The 19507-nt window shown below is 44.1% G+C and overlaps 1 protein-coding gene across 5 annotated transcripts in view; it reads right to left on the bottom strand.

The window, feature by feature from the left end:
* The window catches only part of MGAT5 (alpha-1,6-mannosylglycoprotein 6-beta-N-acetylglucosaminyltransferase), a 330917-nt gene that overhangs the window by 208017 nt on the left and 103393 nt on the right, over nt 1-19507 (bottom strand). For 3 of the 5 annotated variants that reach the window (XM_070240751.1, XM_070240752.1, XM_070240753.1), the window contains one exon: nt 3728-4107. In XM_070240751.1, the coding sequence (XP_070096852.1) occupies nt 3728-3968 (241 nt within the window). In that variant the 5' untranslated portion in view covers nt 3969-4107. Of the gene's footprint in view, nt 1-3727; nt 4111-19507 lie in introns of all 5 variants that reach the window. The other 2 variants (XM_014732437.3, XM_070240750.1) reach the window with 1 other exon arrangement.

Below are 19507 nucleotides of genomic sequence, written 5' to 3'. Positions count from 1 at the left end.
CTAAACTCTCAGTCTGCCCCTCAGAAGATGCATTTGGAGATAATGTCTTGAGTGAATTCAAATGCAAAGGTGAAAGAGTCTTGGGACATCAAAAAACAGCCTGTAAGTAGAAAGACTGACCCAGGAACTATCTAGATCAGGGACTGACAAATATTTTTGGCAAAAGACCAGACAGTAAACATTTTAGGCTGTGCAGTCTCTGTGGCAACAACTCAGCTCTACCATTGTAGCCCAAAAGCAGCCACAGACAACACACAGACAAAGGGGTACACTGGGTTCTAAGACACTTCACAGACAAAAACAAGAGGATCTGGCCCAAGGCCATAGTTTGCTGACCACGCCTTAGCCCATGGGAGTCCTGGGAAATTGTTGAGTCAAGAAGGAACATGATCAAATGAGTGTTTTAGAACGAACTATGGTGAATACTGAAGGATGGAGTCAGTAATGTTTTAGATGTTATGGGAAATAAATACTGGTATTATCATGTTTCTCTGTTATTACAGCTGTTATAAACAAATGGGAGTGGCTGTGTTTCAATAAAGCTTTATTTACACAAACAGGCAGAGGCTGGAATTTGACCCAGAGGTCATAATTTGCTGAACCCTGCTGATCTAGGATCTCATGTCAGGGATTCTAATAAATCAGTAATAACCTGAAATCAGCTAGCAGGATTCTTCCAACATCTGCCACAGCTACCGAAGACACATATTAAAGCATAAAGCAAGAGCCTCTGATTATCCCAATATGGGGATGGGAGACGGGAATTTTTCTGTCAGCTGGATTCATTCAAATCAGACATAGATCCCAGCCATGTAGGATCAGCTCTTTACTCCTTCAGAGCAGACATCTAGGCAATGCTCTGTACACAAACTGCATCTGTGGCAGAGAACAAAACTGCAAACCAATGGCTCACACATCTTCATCCCCGCTCTGTCAGCCCAGCTAAACCAGTGAATATCCTGCGGTCTCTGCATCTGTATCTGACAGTGACTGCTAGAGCTGCCCGCCTGCTGACATGTCCACAACTGGTACTGACAGACTCCGGGGGAAGCGTACATCGTCAGAATAGCTCTCCAGCTTTCCAGGACTGCCTCTGGACTATACCATCTTGCTCAGTTCCAACTGTTGTTGCCCAGAACTAAGAAGCAGGGAGAAGGCTAGGTTATCAAATTTTAAATAACACAACCTAGTTATCTGCTTGAGAATTTCCATAAGAAGATGCTGTTAGATAGTGTTTGCTGTTTCTACTCTTGGTGGTTTTCCATGGTGGGGAGGGGGGCAATTTTGCCTCCCGTGTCTGGAGACATTTTTGATTGTCACTACGAGGTGGGTGCTGCTGGTACTCAGTGGGTACAGACACTGGAGATACTGCTAAACCTCCTAAAATGCAAGAACAGACCCCCACAACAACAAATTATCTAGTCCAAAATATCAACAGTATCAAGTGAGATGCCCTGTCTTCGTGGGAGTTCACCACATGATGATCCCAATGCCTCAAGCATATATTCACAGTCCAATTAAATTCCAGAAACTCGGCTCCAAAGACCACTTTGATTGACATGTTAAGTCGATTAGATGAAAGAGAAAAATAGCAGTGTAAGTTAGACTTGCTGATGGGGCCTGTGTGGTTGTTTCTTTGTTGTTTTTAAGAAAAAGAATTACTTTGTCAGAGTTCATCTATAAAAGGAGGAAGTTGGGACAAATCATTTCTGTAGTTTCTCTGCGCTCCAAAGTCCTATGATTATAAGCATATAAGGTGGTTAAAATTCTAACAGACTACTTTGGGGTTTTTGGTAGCTTTCTAAAAAACATAACGCTGAAAAGGCTGAAAAGCTAAGACCAGATCATTGTCCTTCAGAGTTTGGAGAAAGCCTACCCTTGAGATGTTTAGCAGTACAAAAGAAAGAAATTTAACAGTCAAAACTAGAGAAATTGAAAGTCTGGAAATTTACCATTCACGTAGCTTGTTTCTTCCCAGGGAAAAGGTTCGATAAACTGAAGGAGGACTTTCCCCCGAAATGTGTAACATGGAATGCATTGAACCAGAAACTTGAAAACAGCAACTGTTTTACTTGTTACACATTGGTAACAGCAATGGTGACCATTTGCTTATTTATTTTTTCTGGTGGTTTACTTGTAATATTCAGGAAATGTTACAGAAGATCAAAGTCAATGAGTAATTTAAAAATGCACCCTCTGAAAAACTACTTAGTTGTTTTTCAACATGAGCTCTCAAAGTAGAGTCTCATTTTTCAATCCATCAGATTAAAAAAGGTGGCATTTTATTTAGACATATTAAAAAAGCCAGTGTCTACAGACACTGCCAAAGCTTGAATAGGTTAAAAGCAGACAGTGTGATCAAATAGTAGGCACTGAAAAAGAATTTCCACATTGTATGTTAAAAGCAACCATTTTCTCCTTACCAAAAAAATACATAAAATTAAAAAGTTTCCAAGTTTCCTGGATCCCTTCAGAAAATATATATAAATATATGTAAAATTGAGTAGGATTTCCTGTGTTTGAACTCAAGCTTCAATCTGCTGCTGCACATTTTCAAGAATTATTATTTGAACTCCACATACATCAGGGAACGTTCCTCGATTGGGTCGCAAAGCGGAACACCAACCTTCCTCCACCTCACCCAACCCCATTCTTATATCTCATTTATATTATACCTCATGGTCCCAAACCTTGAGGCCACTGAAGTCTCCACTCAATGACTAGACTTGTCACTGAAGGGTAAGTGCAGGTCATCTTCTACAGATCAAGTCCACTGCGACACTCAGTGACCACAGGAGAACTGGGACGTGAATTCTCCGAAACAATATGATCCAGGTTTCATTTGCAATTTTTGTTTTGTATTTGTGTGTATATATATATTTGTAAGTATTTTGTGTGTATATATATGTATATACGTATCTGTATATACATTTTTGTGTGTATATATAAGATATACACTTAAATGTTAATTGTGGTTATTTCCTAGAGTAGTAGATTTATATGGTTTTCTTTTTTCTTCCCTTTTTTTGCTTGTCTACCGCTTCCAATTTTTTCTATATTAAGCATAACTTTTGCCAAAAGAAAATAAGTAATATTCCATATGTATGTTTTTTTTCCTCAACCTCATTTCAAAAAGGATTTCAGGCACCTGACAAAAAAAAGTAACAAGTACATAAAGACTTCTTTCAAAGTGAGGGTAATTACAAGACAAGGGCAAGAAACAAGAGCAGCAAACCCTGAAGAAGTCAAAGGTGAAAGCTATTAGCCAGCACATAAGCCCCAACGTCCTGCCTGTCCTGCATGCTGGCCGGAGGGAGGCATACAGTTTCTTGGCATGCACAGAACATTCCTCCCCACCCTCCTTACCTCACCCCTACCAGTCCTAATTAAGTTTTGTCAGGGAAAGATAATGAGAATATTTTTCTACATTCCCTGATCATACTCCCAGATGAGATCACGCAATCCAGAAATGTGTTGGAGGAGGAGGAGCTAGCTGCAAATACAACCAATAGCATGCTAACTGTCCTGCCCATTGCTCCTAGGGCTAAGTGTCAGTGTGTACCAGAGCTCAGCATCTCCCAAAGGCATTCCTTTAACGGTCTACAAGTGTCCCTCTGCGTGCAATTCACTGCCATGAAGTCAGTGGTGACAAGACCAAGAGAGCCTGTGGTATCCTTTCGAGGTACAGCCACACTCAAACGAGAGGTCCCAGCAGCACAGTGCTTACCGTAAGCTGTCATGACACCAGCGTACGGTCCATCCACCACATTCCTGTTTTCTTCAGCTAGCGCCTTGATGTACCTCTTGCTGAGGTCCAGGATCTGCTCGCGCAGCATGGAGCTGCTTTCAGGCTGAGTTCGCTGCTGGATGGTAAAATGCAGGAGCATCATACCCCAAATAAAGCCAAAAGTCACGAGGAAAAAGCCCAGCTTCTGAGAAGACAACTTCCACAGAGGGAAGAGAGCCATTGCTCTCCAGCAACTTCACCCGCCCTTGGCTCTTAAGGCAGAGAAGGGAGACACGAGTTCATGGTGTAGGCTGGGTTTGTGGGTTCGTGGGTTTCACTCCGGCTCCTGCGTGAGTCGACTTCCTTTGCTCACTTCCATTCTGCTGTGAAGGAGGAGGAAAGTTAGCAGAGGGGTCATAGTAAAACACAGTGAAATAAACCACAAGTCATGTTTTCACTCGAATAGCTCTAAAATGTGAGCTTACTTTTTTCTTAACTTGCCGGTTCAGTATCTTATGTTATGTTTCAGGATCTGTAAGCTGAGAGGGGAAATCTGGCCCGGTGACAAGAAGCTGTATAAATACAGAGGGGGAAATGCGTGTCGGAGTGTGTTAACAGGTGCAGCAGGGCAGCTCCAGTCTGGATCAAGTCCAAAACAGGAAGTTTGTTTTGCAAGGTGGGGAGGTGATGGAACAACATTTCACACTGGATGTCAGCAAAAACCTAAGTGGAGGGTGGAGCCATATTGCCACCGGGCACTTTTGTGCATCTGTAACTTGAGATTACAAAGTCATTATTACGTGCTCTGGCAAGGATTAGAGCTCGCAGCTGGAGAGATGAGCAAGAAAAGTGGAGGCCCCCTCAGGGGTAATCAGATGAGGAAGGGGAGAGAGCCCCCATATTACTTAAGCGTGGCCAGCTTTCATTAGCAGTGTCCAGAGACAAGCTGAGTCTCTTGGAGCCACCAGGTGGCCTCACCCTGGGCACTATCACAGAGAGGCTTTGCCAGAGGGACCCAGTGGTCTTTCCGTTCTAGCTACCACGGGTAAAAGCTCCACCTCACTACTCACTTCCACACTTCAGCACAGGAAATGTGGAGCACGCGATAACCTGCTTTTCTGCAGTTCTCACTTGCACTTACACCACAGGGCAAAATGAGAAGTCAAAAGGCATGGTTTCAAGATAATGTGTCCAGATCCTATCTGATACCAGCACAGGCTGGGCCAAGGTCCTAAATGAAGGCTTCCCAGCAAACGGGGCCAAAGCATAGGTTGCACATGAGTCACTGGGGGGCCCAGATATCCATCCCTACAGCCAGAGTCCTGGGCCCAAGACCCAGCCAGCTTACAAATGGCACCATTTTCTAAGTGTGCCAAGGGAAAGGTGGAGCAGTGATCTATGGGGGACTAACCCAGGATGTATCCACAGTGCAGATATGTTTCAGGTCAAAGGATTCCTCTTCATAAGCAGCCTAAGAGGAAATGATATTGGGATCTTTCACAGTCTGCAATGCAGCAGATTTGGTCTGCCTGTCTTTCCCTCACCTATCAACGGAGTCATCAGGAGTTGGCAGGACCACTGCTACTACTAATAGTAAATGACAAATAAATTCTAGCTATGCCTCAGGCCTTGTGATAAATGGTTTTTTCTGCCTCAGTTCATTGAATTCTTCTGAGAGTCCTATATGGTAAGAACTATTTATATCATCTCTGTTTTATAGATGAAATAAAGGCACAGAGAGATTAACTTGGCAAAGGTCAGCCAGCTATGCGGCAGAGGAGGGATAATCTAGGCACAGCCCAGGAATCACTAAACCACGTCCCTTTGTCATCCCTCCACCCCCACCAGCCTGTTCGTGTCTGACCAAGAATGGTTTGTACATGCTTAAAGGGTTGTGAAAAGCAACAAAGAATATGTGACAGGGACCCTAGGACAAAAGCCTAAAACCTTTACTATCCTGCCATTAACAGAAAAAGTTACCAACCCCTGAATTCTAGACCAATGGTTCTCAGAGTGTGGTCCCTACTCAGCAGCAGCAGAGAGAAATGCAAATTCTCAAGCCCTGCCCTACTGAGTCAGCAACTTTTGGGGGGCAGGGGGCAGCAAGCTGTGCTTCAATAAGCCTTCCAGGTGATTCTGATGTCCACTCACGTTTGAGAGCCCTGACCCAGGCGGACGGTTGCTGTCACTATGCCATGCCACCATTCTGCCAATACAATGGGGCTCAAACTCCGTCTCGCACTGCTTTATCACATAAGTAAGTTCCTCTGATCCATGTGGCCCCTCCAGATCGGCAGGTCTGCTCTCACCATAACCCTGAATATCCTTCTTCAGGGTCTCCCTTTCTTTACTTGAACTGGTCCTCCACCTCGCTGGCCCTCCCGTATCATGCTGATAACCTAAACCCGGCCTGTCCCCAAGCCCCAGCTCCGGTCCCACCTGCTTCAGATCACTTCCCCCGCTGCTCCAGCCTAAGATGCCCCTGCCTAGTCTGTAATTTTAAAACACTTGTCTATCTACCTTTGATTGTTTACCGGTTTCTGTGTGGGATCCCATGACTCCTCCACATACCTTCTCAGAGAAAGACAGTAACCCCCCGGGCATGATAAAACACCTGTTGACTAAGTGACTTGTCATCTGGGCACTATGGCACCTTATTCAGCCCCTCTCAATATGGCCAGCTGAGCAGCACCCGCCCTCTTTCCTTCCTCCATTCTTGCTACAAGTACACAGCCAGCAGTTGCTGCCATCAGGCCCTGGGGACTGAATGATGAATGGGACCGAGTTCCCACCCTCAAGGGGCTGATGCTTTAGAAGCCACCCCTCTAACCGGGTACTGCCCCAGGTTCTATAGGAAGTGCCTGCACTTCCTTTTTGATAACCCACATTAGTCAGCAGGTTTTACCCCAGGCTGAAGGGATTTTCCCAGAGCAAGTACACTAAGAAATATATCAAAAAAGACAGTCTTCTGGTGATTTTCTTTTACTATTTCAGGAGCGCACTCCAAACACTGACAGGAATTACCTGTCAATTTTCAGACAGGAAACCCCACTCTGCTTGCACAATGAACCCCCTGAAGAAGCTGCTCCACGTTGCGGAGTTTAAGCAAACGAAAAGCCAAGGGCCAAGAACCGAACGAGGGTTTCAGTGGAAGGTGGCAAACTTCCCTGCTTGGCCGTGGGGACAATCAGAACGACCCAGGTGGAGCATTCGAGGGGCAAAATGATGGTCAAGAAACCCAGCCAAGTTTAAATTATTCCAGCTCAGACACATACAAATTTGGAGTGAAAATCCCTAACTCGAAGAAGTTCAGGGTATAGTTCTGATTATTGAGGGCCCAGATTTTAAGTGACTATAGAACTGCCAGAATATCCTTTACTCCATTCGAACCTACGGTCTGAAATAGCAGAGACTATATCAGCAAACAACCAGCACACACAGAGAATTAAATTAGAATTCACCTCTACAATTTCTATTAAGAAGATAGAATTTTAAAAGACTTTTCAAAATCATTATTCAAGAGACATCCCTATCTCCCACAGGACTAGAAGGATAACAGGACAGCAATTCTCACCAGAGGGTCTTGGTGCCATAAAAGGACCTAAAGATAATCATCAGTAACGGCCACACAATTAATCAAGAGGCCACAGAACAATAGTAATCAAAAAGTTGTTGAGCAGGCCAAGAATCTGCCTGCCTCCAGACCTTCCAACAGCTGGATCCTCTAGCAAAGTGGGCCTATAGGCACAAAAAGAACTACACAGTGTATCTCAGAGTGCTTGTTGCCAACCAGAGCAGTGACAGCCCAGGGCCATGACTTCACCTGTCCTCCTCCAGAAAGACGTTTGCACGAAGTCTGTCTGCAATGAGTTAACACTTCCGGGTCAGTCACTGCCACTAACCACCCTAACGTGTATCTCCTCTGACTCCTGTGCTTCCTAAAAGAGCAGCATTCACTGCCTTCCTTCCCATTCACTCCTCAGTACAACAAAATCTGGCTGCCACCTTTCCAAATGTGGTCAAAGATCTCTGGCAAGGAAATGTGTCGGTTCTCTTAAAAAATAAAAGCATATGCTCATCATCATCATTAGCCATATTAGGGCAATGCAAATCAAACCGACAATGATATACCAGTTCACATCCACTAGGATGGCTATAATGAAGAAGGACAGATAAGAACAAGTGTTGGCGAGGATAGAGAGAAGCTGGAACTCTTAAACACTGCAGGTGGGAATGCACAAGGGTGCAGCCAGTGAGGACAGTAGTCTGGCAGTTCCTCAAATGGTTAAGCACAGAATTACCATATGACCGAGCCAACTCTGCTCCTAGGAATTCTCCCAAGAGAAACGAAAATATACATCCATGTAAAAACTTACACACAGATGTTTATAGTAGCATTATTCATAAAAGACAAAAAATGAAATCCAAATGTCCATTGACTGATGAACGGATAAACAAAATGTAGTATATCTGATGAGGACTTTTAGGCCACTTAATTTTAAAATGGTTTATGATGAGGATTTTTAGGCTGGTTACTTTTAAAACTGCAGATGAGAAGCAGGCTCCGAGGACTGGAATTTTGCTTGCCCTTTTGAGACATTTGCGTTTGTGAAGGAAGGGGGGATGACCTTGTAGGGACCTGAAATTGGCCACCCCAGGATATGTCTCTTTGGCATCAGGATTGTTTTGGGCTGATTGCTTTCGATAAACTGGGACAGGGAAGGAGGCTCTGGGGAATGGAACTTGCCCTTGTTGGGACACATTTACATTTGTAAGGTAAATCTCTATCTGTAAAAGGTGCCTCCCCCTCTGTACCAGGAAGAAGAAGAGAGATGACCTTATCCCTAGAAATTCTTAATGGGGAAGGCAAGAACTTAAGTTGGTTGCTGTCTGGCAATCTCATGTAACTGGTTTAGGGTAGTGGCGTCTAACCTTTCTAACCTTTCCTTAATCCGATTTGATTCTTGTCTAAAAGTCATGGGATCACCCAATGACCAGACCCCACCTGCACTGATACCATTTTAACTTTTTTTCATGTTCTTTCCTTTGTCTTCGTAAAGAGATGACTCACATACCTATGCCTTAAATTTAGCCCTAACCCTCAACTCAGGGCAGCAGCAGGAGCTCTGCCTGCCCATGGGTCCTGTCCCCACGCCAGCGGGGGCAGCAGAAGCGGCAGCAGCAGGAGCTCTGACTGCCCGTGGGTCCTGTCCCCACGCACCAGCTCTGCCTGCCCATGGGTCCTGTCCCCATGCCAGCGGGAGCAGCAGCAGCGGCTCTGCCTGCCCATGGGCCCTGTCCCCATGCCAGCGGGGGCAGCAGAAGCGGCAGCAGCAGGAGCTCTGACTGCCCATGGGTCCTGTCCCCATGCTACACTATTCTCTAAATAAAAGAGCACTACTGCCAGATCTTAAGAGTCTAAGAAATCTTTCTTTCGACTCCTCGGCTCACCAACCCTGCATCATATCCACATAAAATGGAATATTATTCGTCAATAAAAAGAAATAAAGTACTGGTACATGCTAAAACATGGATGATCCCGGAAAACATTATGCTAAGTGAAAAAAGACAGTCACAAAAGACCACATATTCATGACTCTATTTATAAGACACGTAGGGGAGGAAGACTTTTCCTCTACCTAATGTGGGTTCGTCTGGCCAGAGAATGAACTAAATTCACATGAGACAGAATAGCAAGAGAAAATTAAACAAAGCTTTATGAGGAACCATGGCCCGGGGCCTTTCTTCCCGAAGGAAGAAAGGGCACCGAAGAAGTGGGGTGCACAGAGTGGTTATATACCCCCAAACAGGGTGTTTCACATGATTGAAATGTTCCTCCCACAATAGTCACAAGATTGCCCTGTTGGCACGGCACTTGATGGACACAGCAGGTAGTGGGTCTGCTGTCTCTGAGGGCGTAGCAGGAGGCAAGTCTATTGTCTGGAGCTGGGGGTCACAGGTGAGCGCAGCAATCAGTTCCTAGCCTAAGGAAAGATGCTTAATCCTTAAAGAAATTCCAAGGTTGGGAGGAGGGGGGAAGTCAGTTACAGGAGGTTACCAGAAACAGGAATAAAACTATTATGCAGATTTAAGTCCTTGCCTTTGGTATTGCTTAAGAGTTTCTAGAGATAAGGTCATCTCCCCTTCTTCCTGGTACAGAGGGGGATATCTTTACAGGTGGAGATTTCCTTTACAATGTAAATGTCTCTTAACAAAAGGGTAAGCAAGTTCTACTTTTCAGTTGCTTTCCTATCTGCAAAGAAACCAGCCTCAAATAATCCTCATGCCAAAGAGACATACCTTGGGGTGGCCATTTCCAGGTCCCCACAGACACGTCTAGAACAGGCAAATCCAGAGACAGAAAGTACAATAGTAGTTGCTTAGGGCTCACGGGGACAACTAAGGAATGTAGGGTTTATTTTGGAGGGTGATAAAAATGTTCTAAAATTGTGGAGAAGGATGCACAATTCTGATATACTAAAAGCCACGGAATTGGAGAATTGTATGATGTGTGAATCATATCTCAATAAAGCTGTTACAAAAAAAAAAAGCAAGCAAGCCCACCTCCAAAGTCGGGGGTAGGCGAAGGAGTCGTACTTGGAGACAGGGAGACAAGCCTCATGGGCCCACCGCAGCCCTGGCGAGGACCTTCCCTCATTTCTCACAGCACAGCCAGGACCAGGATGGACCATTAGTAAGGGCCACCACAGGCCTAGCAACAGAAAGAAATTACACAGAGAAATCTGCCACCAGCTCACCAGACATGGCCGCTCTTACAAGCTCCGGATCAAGCTCACAAGCCGCCCTTTGGACAGCTCCAGGCCAGACTTGCCTGGCAGATGCCAAATTCTCAAACCAACTGAGAACAGCCCAGTTGCAGCAAAGAGAAAACCAGGCAGATGAATAAGTACCACCTGAACTACCTCACATCTGTCTTTTAACGGTGGTTCTTGGCGCCTACTTTTAGCCTCATCCTGCGCAATAACATTCAAGAAATCCTAAGTCTACTGTGCTCATCCATGTTCCCTTGGGAATCCCACCCATATCACAAAGCCGAACCCCATCTCCTGCATAAAGCTTCCTCTGGCTCCCCAGACTGAGGAGAGCTCATCCTCCTGGGAACACTCAACAGTTTGTGCTCCTTCTGAAGAGCGTCTTACCCACTGCTCTGTAGGATAATCCTTTCTTTCATCTGTCCTGTGGGGTCTGTAAACTCCCCAAAGACAGGAAATGCCGGGAATGGCCGTGCCTTGCACACAGTCGATGGCCATTAAGTGTTTGCTAGATGAAAGGACAGGATGGTGGAAATCAGATAAAGAAAGACAGATCAGCAATGACCTCCTTCTGGCGTGAACCACAAAGAACCCAGCACTCTCAGAGTATATTTCCGCCTGCTTTTACGCTAAGATCTTGTCACATAATAGGGAAAAATCTTTGTGCCCTTGAACAGATGGGGTTAAACTAAAGTGGATATGGTGGTGGACAGGTATTAAAAGAGAAAAAAGAGGGGAAAAAAACTACAGAAAAAAATTCTAGAAGGGACTGTGATTGTGGGAACAAAAAGACGGCCAAGACTAGGGATGGGAGGGGAAGCAGGTCAGAGCAGCTTTGCTGGAAGCTGCTGGCTTCACCCCTGGTTACCCAAGATGATCACAGGAAGACACCAAAAAGGTGAGGAGGAGCTGAAACAACCTCTGCACCCGGGGCCTGGCAATCTTTGATCTGTAGTCTACACACTGGTACCGTGTGATCCTAGACAAGTCTGTCCATCTCAGCTTCCACATGTACAAACTGGGGAAAGTTGTAGAACCACAGAAGACTGTTAGAGCTGGATGAGTAGAGGGGGCGAATGATCCCAGTTACTGGTTTTCAAACTGTGTTCCAAAGGCCTTCAGCGTTCCCAGACATGTTTCAGAGGTTCCATAAATGTTTTCATTTGAATTTCGTTTTTCTTTGTTTAAAACATGTTCTTTTCAAAAAATCTGTTAAGAAAAGTTTTACATACCAAATTTTAAGATACTGGGGACAATCAATATACGTATCGATTTTCACTACAGAGATTTAGGACAAAACTTCTCTAGTGACCTCTGTACATGGAATTTGAACTTTGAATTTCTATGTTACTGGGTCAGGAAATTAATGCTTGGCAGTGGTCTTGTTGGCTTGTTTTATAAAATTCAGGTCCACACATCTATTCACATAAAACTGTGTGACAGAGAACACTATGACACTCTAATTAAACGTTAGATGAGGGTCAGTCATACATTGTAAGTTTCCGAGGCTTCTTGTCTGACTTCTTTACGGAAGTAACAAGTCTTTAAGATAATAATGATTCAACTCTGAAGCAATTTCCTCTGACTTCTCTTTCCAGCCTGGTATCAATTTATGTTCAGAGCAACTTAGAGTGCGTGGAAAACTGTTTTAAAAAATAGTAGCCATTACCATTTGCAATCTGGGCTTCCATTACTCTGCAAACAAAATGTGGTATAGAAACCAACTGGATGCTAATTTGAAAGGACGGCACATCATCTTATGAAACTCCCGATTCTGTGCTCGCCAGAGCAGCACACTGGCCTAATGATGGACTTTAAAAGGAAATATGATAAATTAAAATGTATAAGGGTCCTTTATACAGACTGGGAGACCGCATTAGATCCTGCTTAGGCAAATAATAACCATTACAAATCCTCAATTTACGGAGGAGGACACGGAGGCCCAGAAAATGTCATGTTTTCCAGTTAGAATGAGAATCTAACAATGCTCAAGTCTGCTCGAGCTCATGTCCTGCTTTCTAATACAATGTGGTCTCCACCAAAGCACCCTGCATCTACCAGCGGCCTGCAGACACTCAAAATGCAAGAGACTTACCAATATGAAACACAAATCAGAAACCACAGTCCAGTGATATTAAGGAGCTGAGTCTAATGCAACATATCCCACCAACCTCAAGGGCTTGCGAGAATCAACAGATGAGAGGAAGAAAAGTACATATTTACGGAATTACTGGTATAAGGAAGACAGATGGCCTGGGGAGAGACTCTTGCTCTAAATACAGTTGTCTTCTGTTGTTAAAAGAAGTGGAGGAGGAGGAGGAGGACAGGCAGAGCAGCTTTTTCCTCCAAAATAAGTCCAGATTCCTGAGAAGATGACCTGAGGTTGTTCACTCCCCTGGATGGCCCGGACACACAGGCCCAGTGCCACCATCTCGAAACCAGTCATAGGGCCCACTCAGCAGCAGCCTCAAATCAGCAGTGTGAATCCCTGTCAGTCATGCTAACCACTTAGCTCTCCTGCCATTCTAGGGAGCAAAGGAGCTCAGGAGTCAACAGGGTGCTGCCCAGGAACAGGTACTGTTCCGGGCCCTTCTTCTCCACTTTCATGGCTTGGTCCTCCGACAAATTCTAACACTTTTCTCTATAAACAGGAAAAACACATTCTAAGTGAAAACAGCCTGTTCCCTTTAGAACTGGCTAAACAAGTCTTATTTTGAGTCAGTAACTGAAAGAGACCCGCTAAAACAACACACCTTTGGTATTCTTGGGGAGGCTTTTTTGACATCTGGGTTTTAAACCAACTAGTCCCATTCTACCTTTGAAGTGATCAAACCAAGACAGTCCTGTGCCAAGTTCTCATTTATTATGCAGCACTTGCATCCTTCCTGCGGGCAGGGAAAGGAAAACTTCCGACTCTGCCCACCTGAAGGGGTATTTGCCCAGCAGCTACAGGAGGTGTAGCTCAGGGCGCCATATCTGGCACCAACAGCAAAATAAATTTTCAAATACTGTTGTAGGCCAATAATTCTGTATCTGGAAAAGGCCCTCCTTCCCGCCCTCTCTATTCCGTCCTCCCCCACTCCCACGCCTAATCGTCCTCTGGCCACTTCACATATGGCCATCTCTGCTAGAGGCTGCGGAGGGGAAGGAAAATCAGTTGGAATGGAACAGCTGGTATTTCATTCTGACTTGGCCTCTTGGGTGTGCACATACTGGCAGGTGGACAAAGGGGAAGGGAGACACAGGAGCGAGAAGGAAGCTGCAGTGCTGGATCAGATAAGATCCACATGTTCTGTGAGTTTCATTCACTAGGTCCGGAGGTTAGTGACAGCCGACAGAACTTCCCATTGGCAAAAACGAAACCACAGCAACTCTGAGTATTCTGAGAACATCTGCTACATCAAAACAAAAAGCATAGGTCTCTGAAAAGTAACAAATTCCTTTAATCCAGAGCTTCTCAACTGTGGCACAATTGACATTTGTGATGGGGGGGTCCTGTCCTGCACATGGTAGCAAGTTCAGCAGCATCCCTGTCTCCCAGCCACTAGATGCCATTAGTACCCCCCCGCCCCCAACTGTGACAGTCAAAAATGTCTCCTAATGTTCCCTAGAGGCAAAGAGCAACCCTGTTGAGAGCCACCACCTTAATCAATCAGTAAAACCTTACCCACCCCACTGGAAGAGGCTCAGAGAAGGTCAGGACCAGATTGCACAGCACAGAGTAGCCAACCAAGGTGACACCAGAAGTCATTCACCAGCCCTGAAGATCAGCAGGCACAGAGCCCTGTGCTAAGACTGGAGGCCACAGAGAGATGAGAGGAGGGCCGATTCCTGACGCCGTCCCAAGCTGACTCACAGGTGAATCTCATTTATTCCACATCCTTCAGGACCAATACTACCTTGGCACAGCTGAGGAGCTCATTCCTAGGCTGGCTGTGCCTCCGTTTACTAATTAGTATATGGCACTGCGGCTCTACTCCACAAAGATTCCAGTCTATAAATCAACAGACACAGGGAAGAAGGCTTTGAGAAGACAAAATCTAGAGGATGCTACATCAGACAGTCTTCGAAAAAAGCAGGATTGTCATCTGGCTTCCAGCCCAGGAAACCATGAACACGCATCATGACAGGTCGATAATGACTCTCCAGGAAGAAAAAAGGAATGGTCTGTGAAAAGATCACTGAGTGTGCAAATTTGTTAGGTAGGTCTCAATGTTGAATGAAAACACTCAGAAGATTAGCTTTTATTTGGAGCCAAAGGACAGCAAAGCCACAGAGTAATTTTATGGTAAGTATAAAATGCACCTTTTTCTCTGAGGACCAGACATCTAGCAACTCCCTACATCTAGAAAACACCCATGAAGAACAACGGGCCCCAAATGGCCACGGTAATAAAACCAGTCACAAAAACTGTCAAAATAAAATATACAACTGTGTACTGGGGGAATTCGGGGAGAAAAGCAAAAAAAAAAGATTTGGCAACAGTTGTTAGCTCAGGTGACAATCTTTTAAAAAAAAATCTTAAAACTTACTTCCAAAAAGTGGGGTAACGCCCTCAAGATAAATCTCATTACTCAACACGTGCTCCCTGAACCCCACAAGCCAACCACCCCCACCCCAAGGACACCTCTCCCCCACCAGGGGAGGCACACAGGCTGGGTGGTGGCCTACCTACCACATGAGTATTCAAGTTGCACTGTCTGCAGAAACAGGACAGCCCTCCGAGCACTGGATTTGATAAAGACCACTAGGCTAAAATGTTTTAAAAACTAGCTAATGAGTGAGTTAAAAAACTAGCTGAAGGTGTGAACACATGCACATACATACACACACAATCTGAAGTGGCCATGCAGAGGCTTATCAAATTTAAACCTTCTAATGACTTTCTCGTTGCTTTAACAGGGCTACAGTAAATCCACATGGAGCATAAAGCCCCAAGCTTCAGCAGAGCGTGGGTCATAAACGCCCCAGGTCTCAATTTTCTTAGGGAAGAACTCCACGATCAGATGCTGCTTGATAAGTTTACCTGTCCCCTAATTTATAAACCAAGGTCAACTCTCCCAAAACTGCAAATATCTTGGGTCAGCCTGAGTGGGACCTGGTCACAAGCTTTCAGAGGACACAAATGATGAATTAGCTCAAGCTAGAACGGAGCATCTCAGGAGAGTTTCCTGTCTTCTGAGTTAAGGACTGCCTTAGCCAGGGCCTCTCAACCTGATGCACTTCGGAATCACCTGGGCTCCTTTAAAAAAATATAGAGATGCCCAAGTCTCACGCCCAGAGGTTCTGACTTACTTCACCTGGGATGTGGCCAAAGAAGGGTATTTTTTTTTAAGCTGCCTTGGTGATTTTAATATGCAGGCAGACCCGAGAACTGTTATGTCCTTGGAAAGATGTTTCTTTTATCAACTCTGAGTCCTAACTAGTGGGACCCAAAACACGGTCTATCCCAAATTTAAAAAGACAAACTCTCTGCTCTCCACAAATGTAGAGCCATTGGCTTACTAGACAATCCACTTAAAAGGTACGCTGGTTTTCTCCTCAAAGAACTGCACACTGGTCTTCTCAGGCCATTGCCCAAGCGGCTCTGCCCAAGGAGGCCGTCTTTGAGGAAGAGCTAGTCCACAACGGAGTCCTGTTGGATCCGCACGCTGTGAAGGACTTGTGGAGAACAATGCTGGACAGTTCAGGCTTTTATTCATCTCTCCCTGGTATTTGGCTCCAAAGATGACAAAGTATTTGAGGCTAACCTAAGGGCCTTAACTTCTACCCATGCTTCTAGGAACCAGTATCCTGTTCCTCCAAGTCTGGTCTGTGGACCAGCAGCATAGAGATGGCCTTGTAGATTGTTAGAAATGCAGAATCTCAGGCCCAACCCCAGACCAAAGGAATCAGAACTGATGTTTATAACAAGATCCCCAGGTATTTATATGCATATTAAACTTTGGGACGCATCATTTTATCTCATTCAGAATAATAAGAATGGGGGTAAAGCAGATACTAATTTCCAGTGGGGGGGGGGTGACGAAAAACACGGCACAATTCTCCTTTTTACAATGTGCACAGAATTTAATGATATGGTATTACTTTTGAATACGCTGGTGCACGTCAGTAAGACGTGGATCCTACCAACACATATCCAGCTGAGATGAGAATTATATACCCAGATGGCATGGTTTCATCACCGTGAACCAGGAGGGGCTACAAGACCACTCGTCCTGCTTTCTAATTGCAGGGTTTTAATCTATTGCACTAAAATCAAAGACACAGTTTGGACACATGTCTTCCAACTTTCACCTCTGATATCAAAATAACTCCACACACAAATCATGCTATGCAGCTGCCCAACATACACTTGACACTGCTCCAAGTTGGATATCACAGACAGTTGACTGAGTTTTTGCTGTATTATAAATGCTGAAGTGCTCACTTTGGAACACCCGCCTAACAATCACGAGTCCTTTCCCCATTGACTTCAAAGTGGAACAGCCTTCAACTGAGGTAAACACCCTCATTAGATGCTTTAATTTTGCATGAGAAGATATCAACTAATATTTAAAGTTTCTGGAAATGCCTCTAATTCTGTTATTTTCCAGGGCACATAATTGTGCCTTATGCCACTGAAAGCCTTTCAGAGCTTTTCTGAAAGGAACTATATTTGAAGGATGACTTAAGGGACACACAATCCATCCATTGTTCTACATCAACTTTGCTCCACCTTTTACGACAAACAAGCTCTTTTCATAGTCTCTCTCACACACACACACACATACACCGACCCCCTTAGGAACATTTTAATCATTTCTTAATTTTTACATATGTATGATAAAAATGGAATATTAAAGGAAAACCAAATTTCATTTTTGAAACAAGGTAGTAAAGTTTATGAAGTTCATGCATTTTGATACATCTTTGTTAATGTTCGAAACGATAGTGACAAATTGTCTTTTGCCCATTAAGCCTAAAACACACAACATTTAATGGTATAAGAAAAAAGTATGATGTCAACAAAATCACTTCCAAAATTACATTCTTATTAGTATACATTTGGTGTAGGGACCAAACATACACAGTCATGTGCCACATAATGATGTTTCGGTCAACAACAGACCGCATATACATGGTCCCATATTACACCATATGGCCTAGGTGTGTGGTGGGCTGTATCATATAGGTTTGAGTAAGTGCACTCTAGAATGTTCACATAATGACAAAATCATCTAACAACGCATTTCTCAGAATGTGTCTCCATCGTTAACACAGGACTGTATTCAAAACCAGATAGCAATCTAATTACGGCCCGAGCATAGCCGAGAAACTGCCCAATGTTTGGATTTCTTGCAACTGAATTTAAAAACAAACCTAATGGTTTATAAAGGGAACACTCCTTATCTCCTCTGGACGTGTTTTCACACAGAACGTGCGCTCCATTTCACAGGCAGAAACCACAGGGGACTATTCCTGCTCCTGCATCAGAGCTCAGAGCACTCACAGGCCGCCTGGGTGAGGAAGGTGGGCAGCCGGCAGCTAAGCTTGCAGGGGTCGGGTGGGGGGCAACGATGGAAGGAAGGGACACAACACAAAGACACTGCTGGGTTTCCCGCCCTCTGGGCTCCACTCTCTCTCTCCCTGCCCACACAGGTTAAAGAGATAAGGCTTCCCGACACAAGAACACCCACCTATGGCTGCCAGGACACAACTGGGCAGATGTGTGGCTTCCATCAAGGGTCAACCAGATAGTCTTGCACCCAAGACACATCTTCCAACTCAGCTTTACTCTAATAAAGCTGGCACTGTACTTGAATCTTCGTCTGGCTGCTTCTGTCTATTTCCTCTAGTTCAGAACCCAGAAGGGAGGAAGGGTAGATTAACTGGCATCTACAAACACCCGTAAGTTTATTTTCATATTTTTTCTGTTTTGTTTCTAAATATCAGGGTAAGACAGGTGGTTTTCAGCAGCTATGTGAAAGCATTTCTCCACAAAAAAACACATTGCAGGTGTATAAATCTTTAATCCTAATAAATTAAAAGACAAAATGACTATAACAGTCACAATATTTTCTCTTTCTAAATGTTCATTTTTTAAAAATACTACAAGATATGCCAAAAGAATTCTGATCCGATGAATGCAACTTTTGGCTAGTGGGAGGATAATCTGGAGGGAAATCGTCAGAATTATCAGCATAATGCTCAATAATTCATATTTTGGCCTGAGTGTTCCTAATGCATCCTGTCTTTAACCAACAGTCCATTAGGGATATAAATAAATATTTTTTTATTATAAAATATTTTCAAAAACCACATGGGTTGCTAGTGCAGAACACTCCTCTGAATGCCACTAACCATGATCCAAACTCTTGATAAATGCTGGTAGGCATTCAAACAAAGGTCATGGGAGATTGTATATGTAAATACATTTTTTATTTAATAACCTTCAAAAATAGAAATGGTAAACCAGACATCACTGCCATTTAGAATGAAAGCTCCAGTCACCCTCAAGAATCCCCAGGACATGAGAACCACCAGACGGACATTTCAAATCCCTGGATTTGGCCTGGCCCTGGACCACATGTCTTGGAAGAAATCTTCAAAGCAATGCAAATTTGACCTAAAATAGAAAGCAGTTTAAAAAAAAAAAAAAAAAAAAAAAAGGCCAGGTGAAACATACTGCTGGGTTTGCCATAAATCTGGCAAAGGTTTTCAACTTAGTATCAAGTTTTCATCTTTCATCTTAGTATCGAGAATACTCATCTGGGCATCCCAACAACTGGTCAGATTTTACCCAATGACACAGTAAAATGTAAGTGACATTGCTTCTCTCTTTAAGAGAAAGCTGCTAAGAAAAGCCCAGAGCCAAAATCACGGTCGACTTCCAGAAGTAAATTGGTACCTATTTTGTGATTAAACCTCATTCCTGACTCTTACTTTCTCCCTCTTATTTTCTCCTTGCCTCATTTTCTTCCTCACTTAATTTTAAATGTATTTTTATCTTCCTGTATTGTATGTT

Source organism: Equus caballus, chromosome 18 (assembly GCF_041296265.1).
Source record: "Equus caballus isolate H_3958 breed thoroughbred chromosome 18, TB-T2T, whole genome shotgun sequence".
NCBI classification, from domain to species: Eukaryota; Metazoa; Chordata; class Mammalia; order Perissodactyla; family Equidae; genus Equus; species Equus caballus.
Note: the sequence above shows the minus strand (reverse complement) of the source record. Positions and strands in the feature narration are given on the sequence as shown.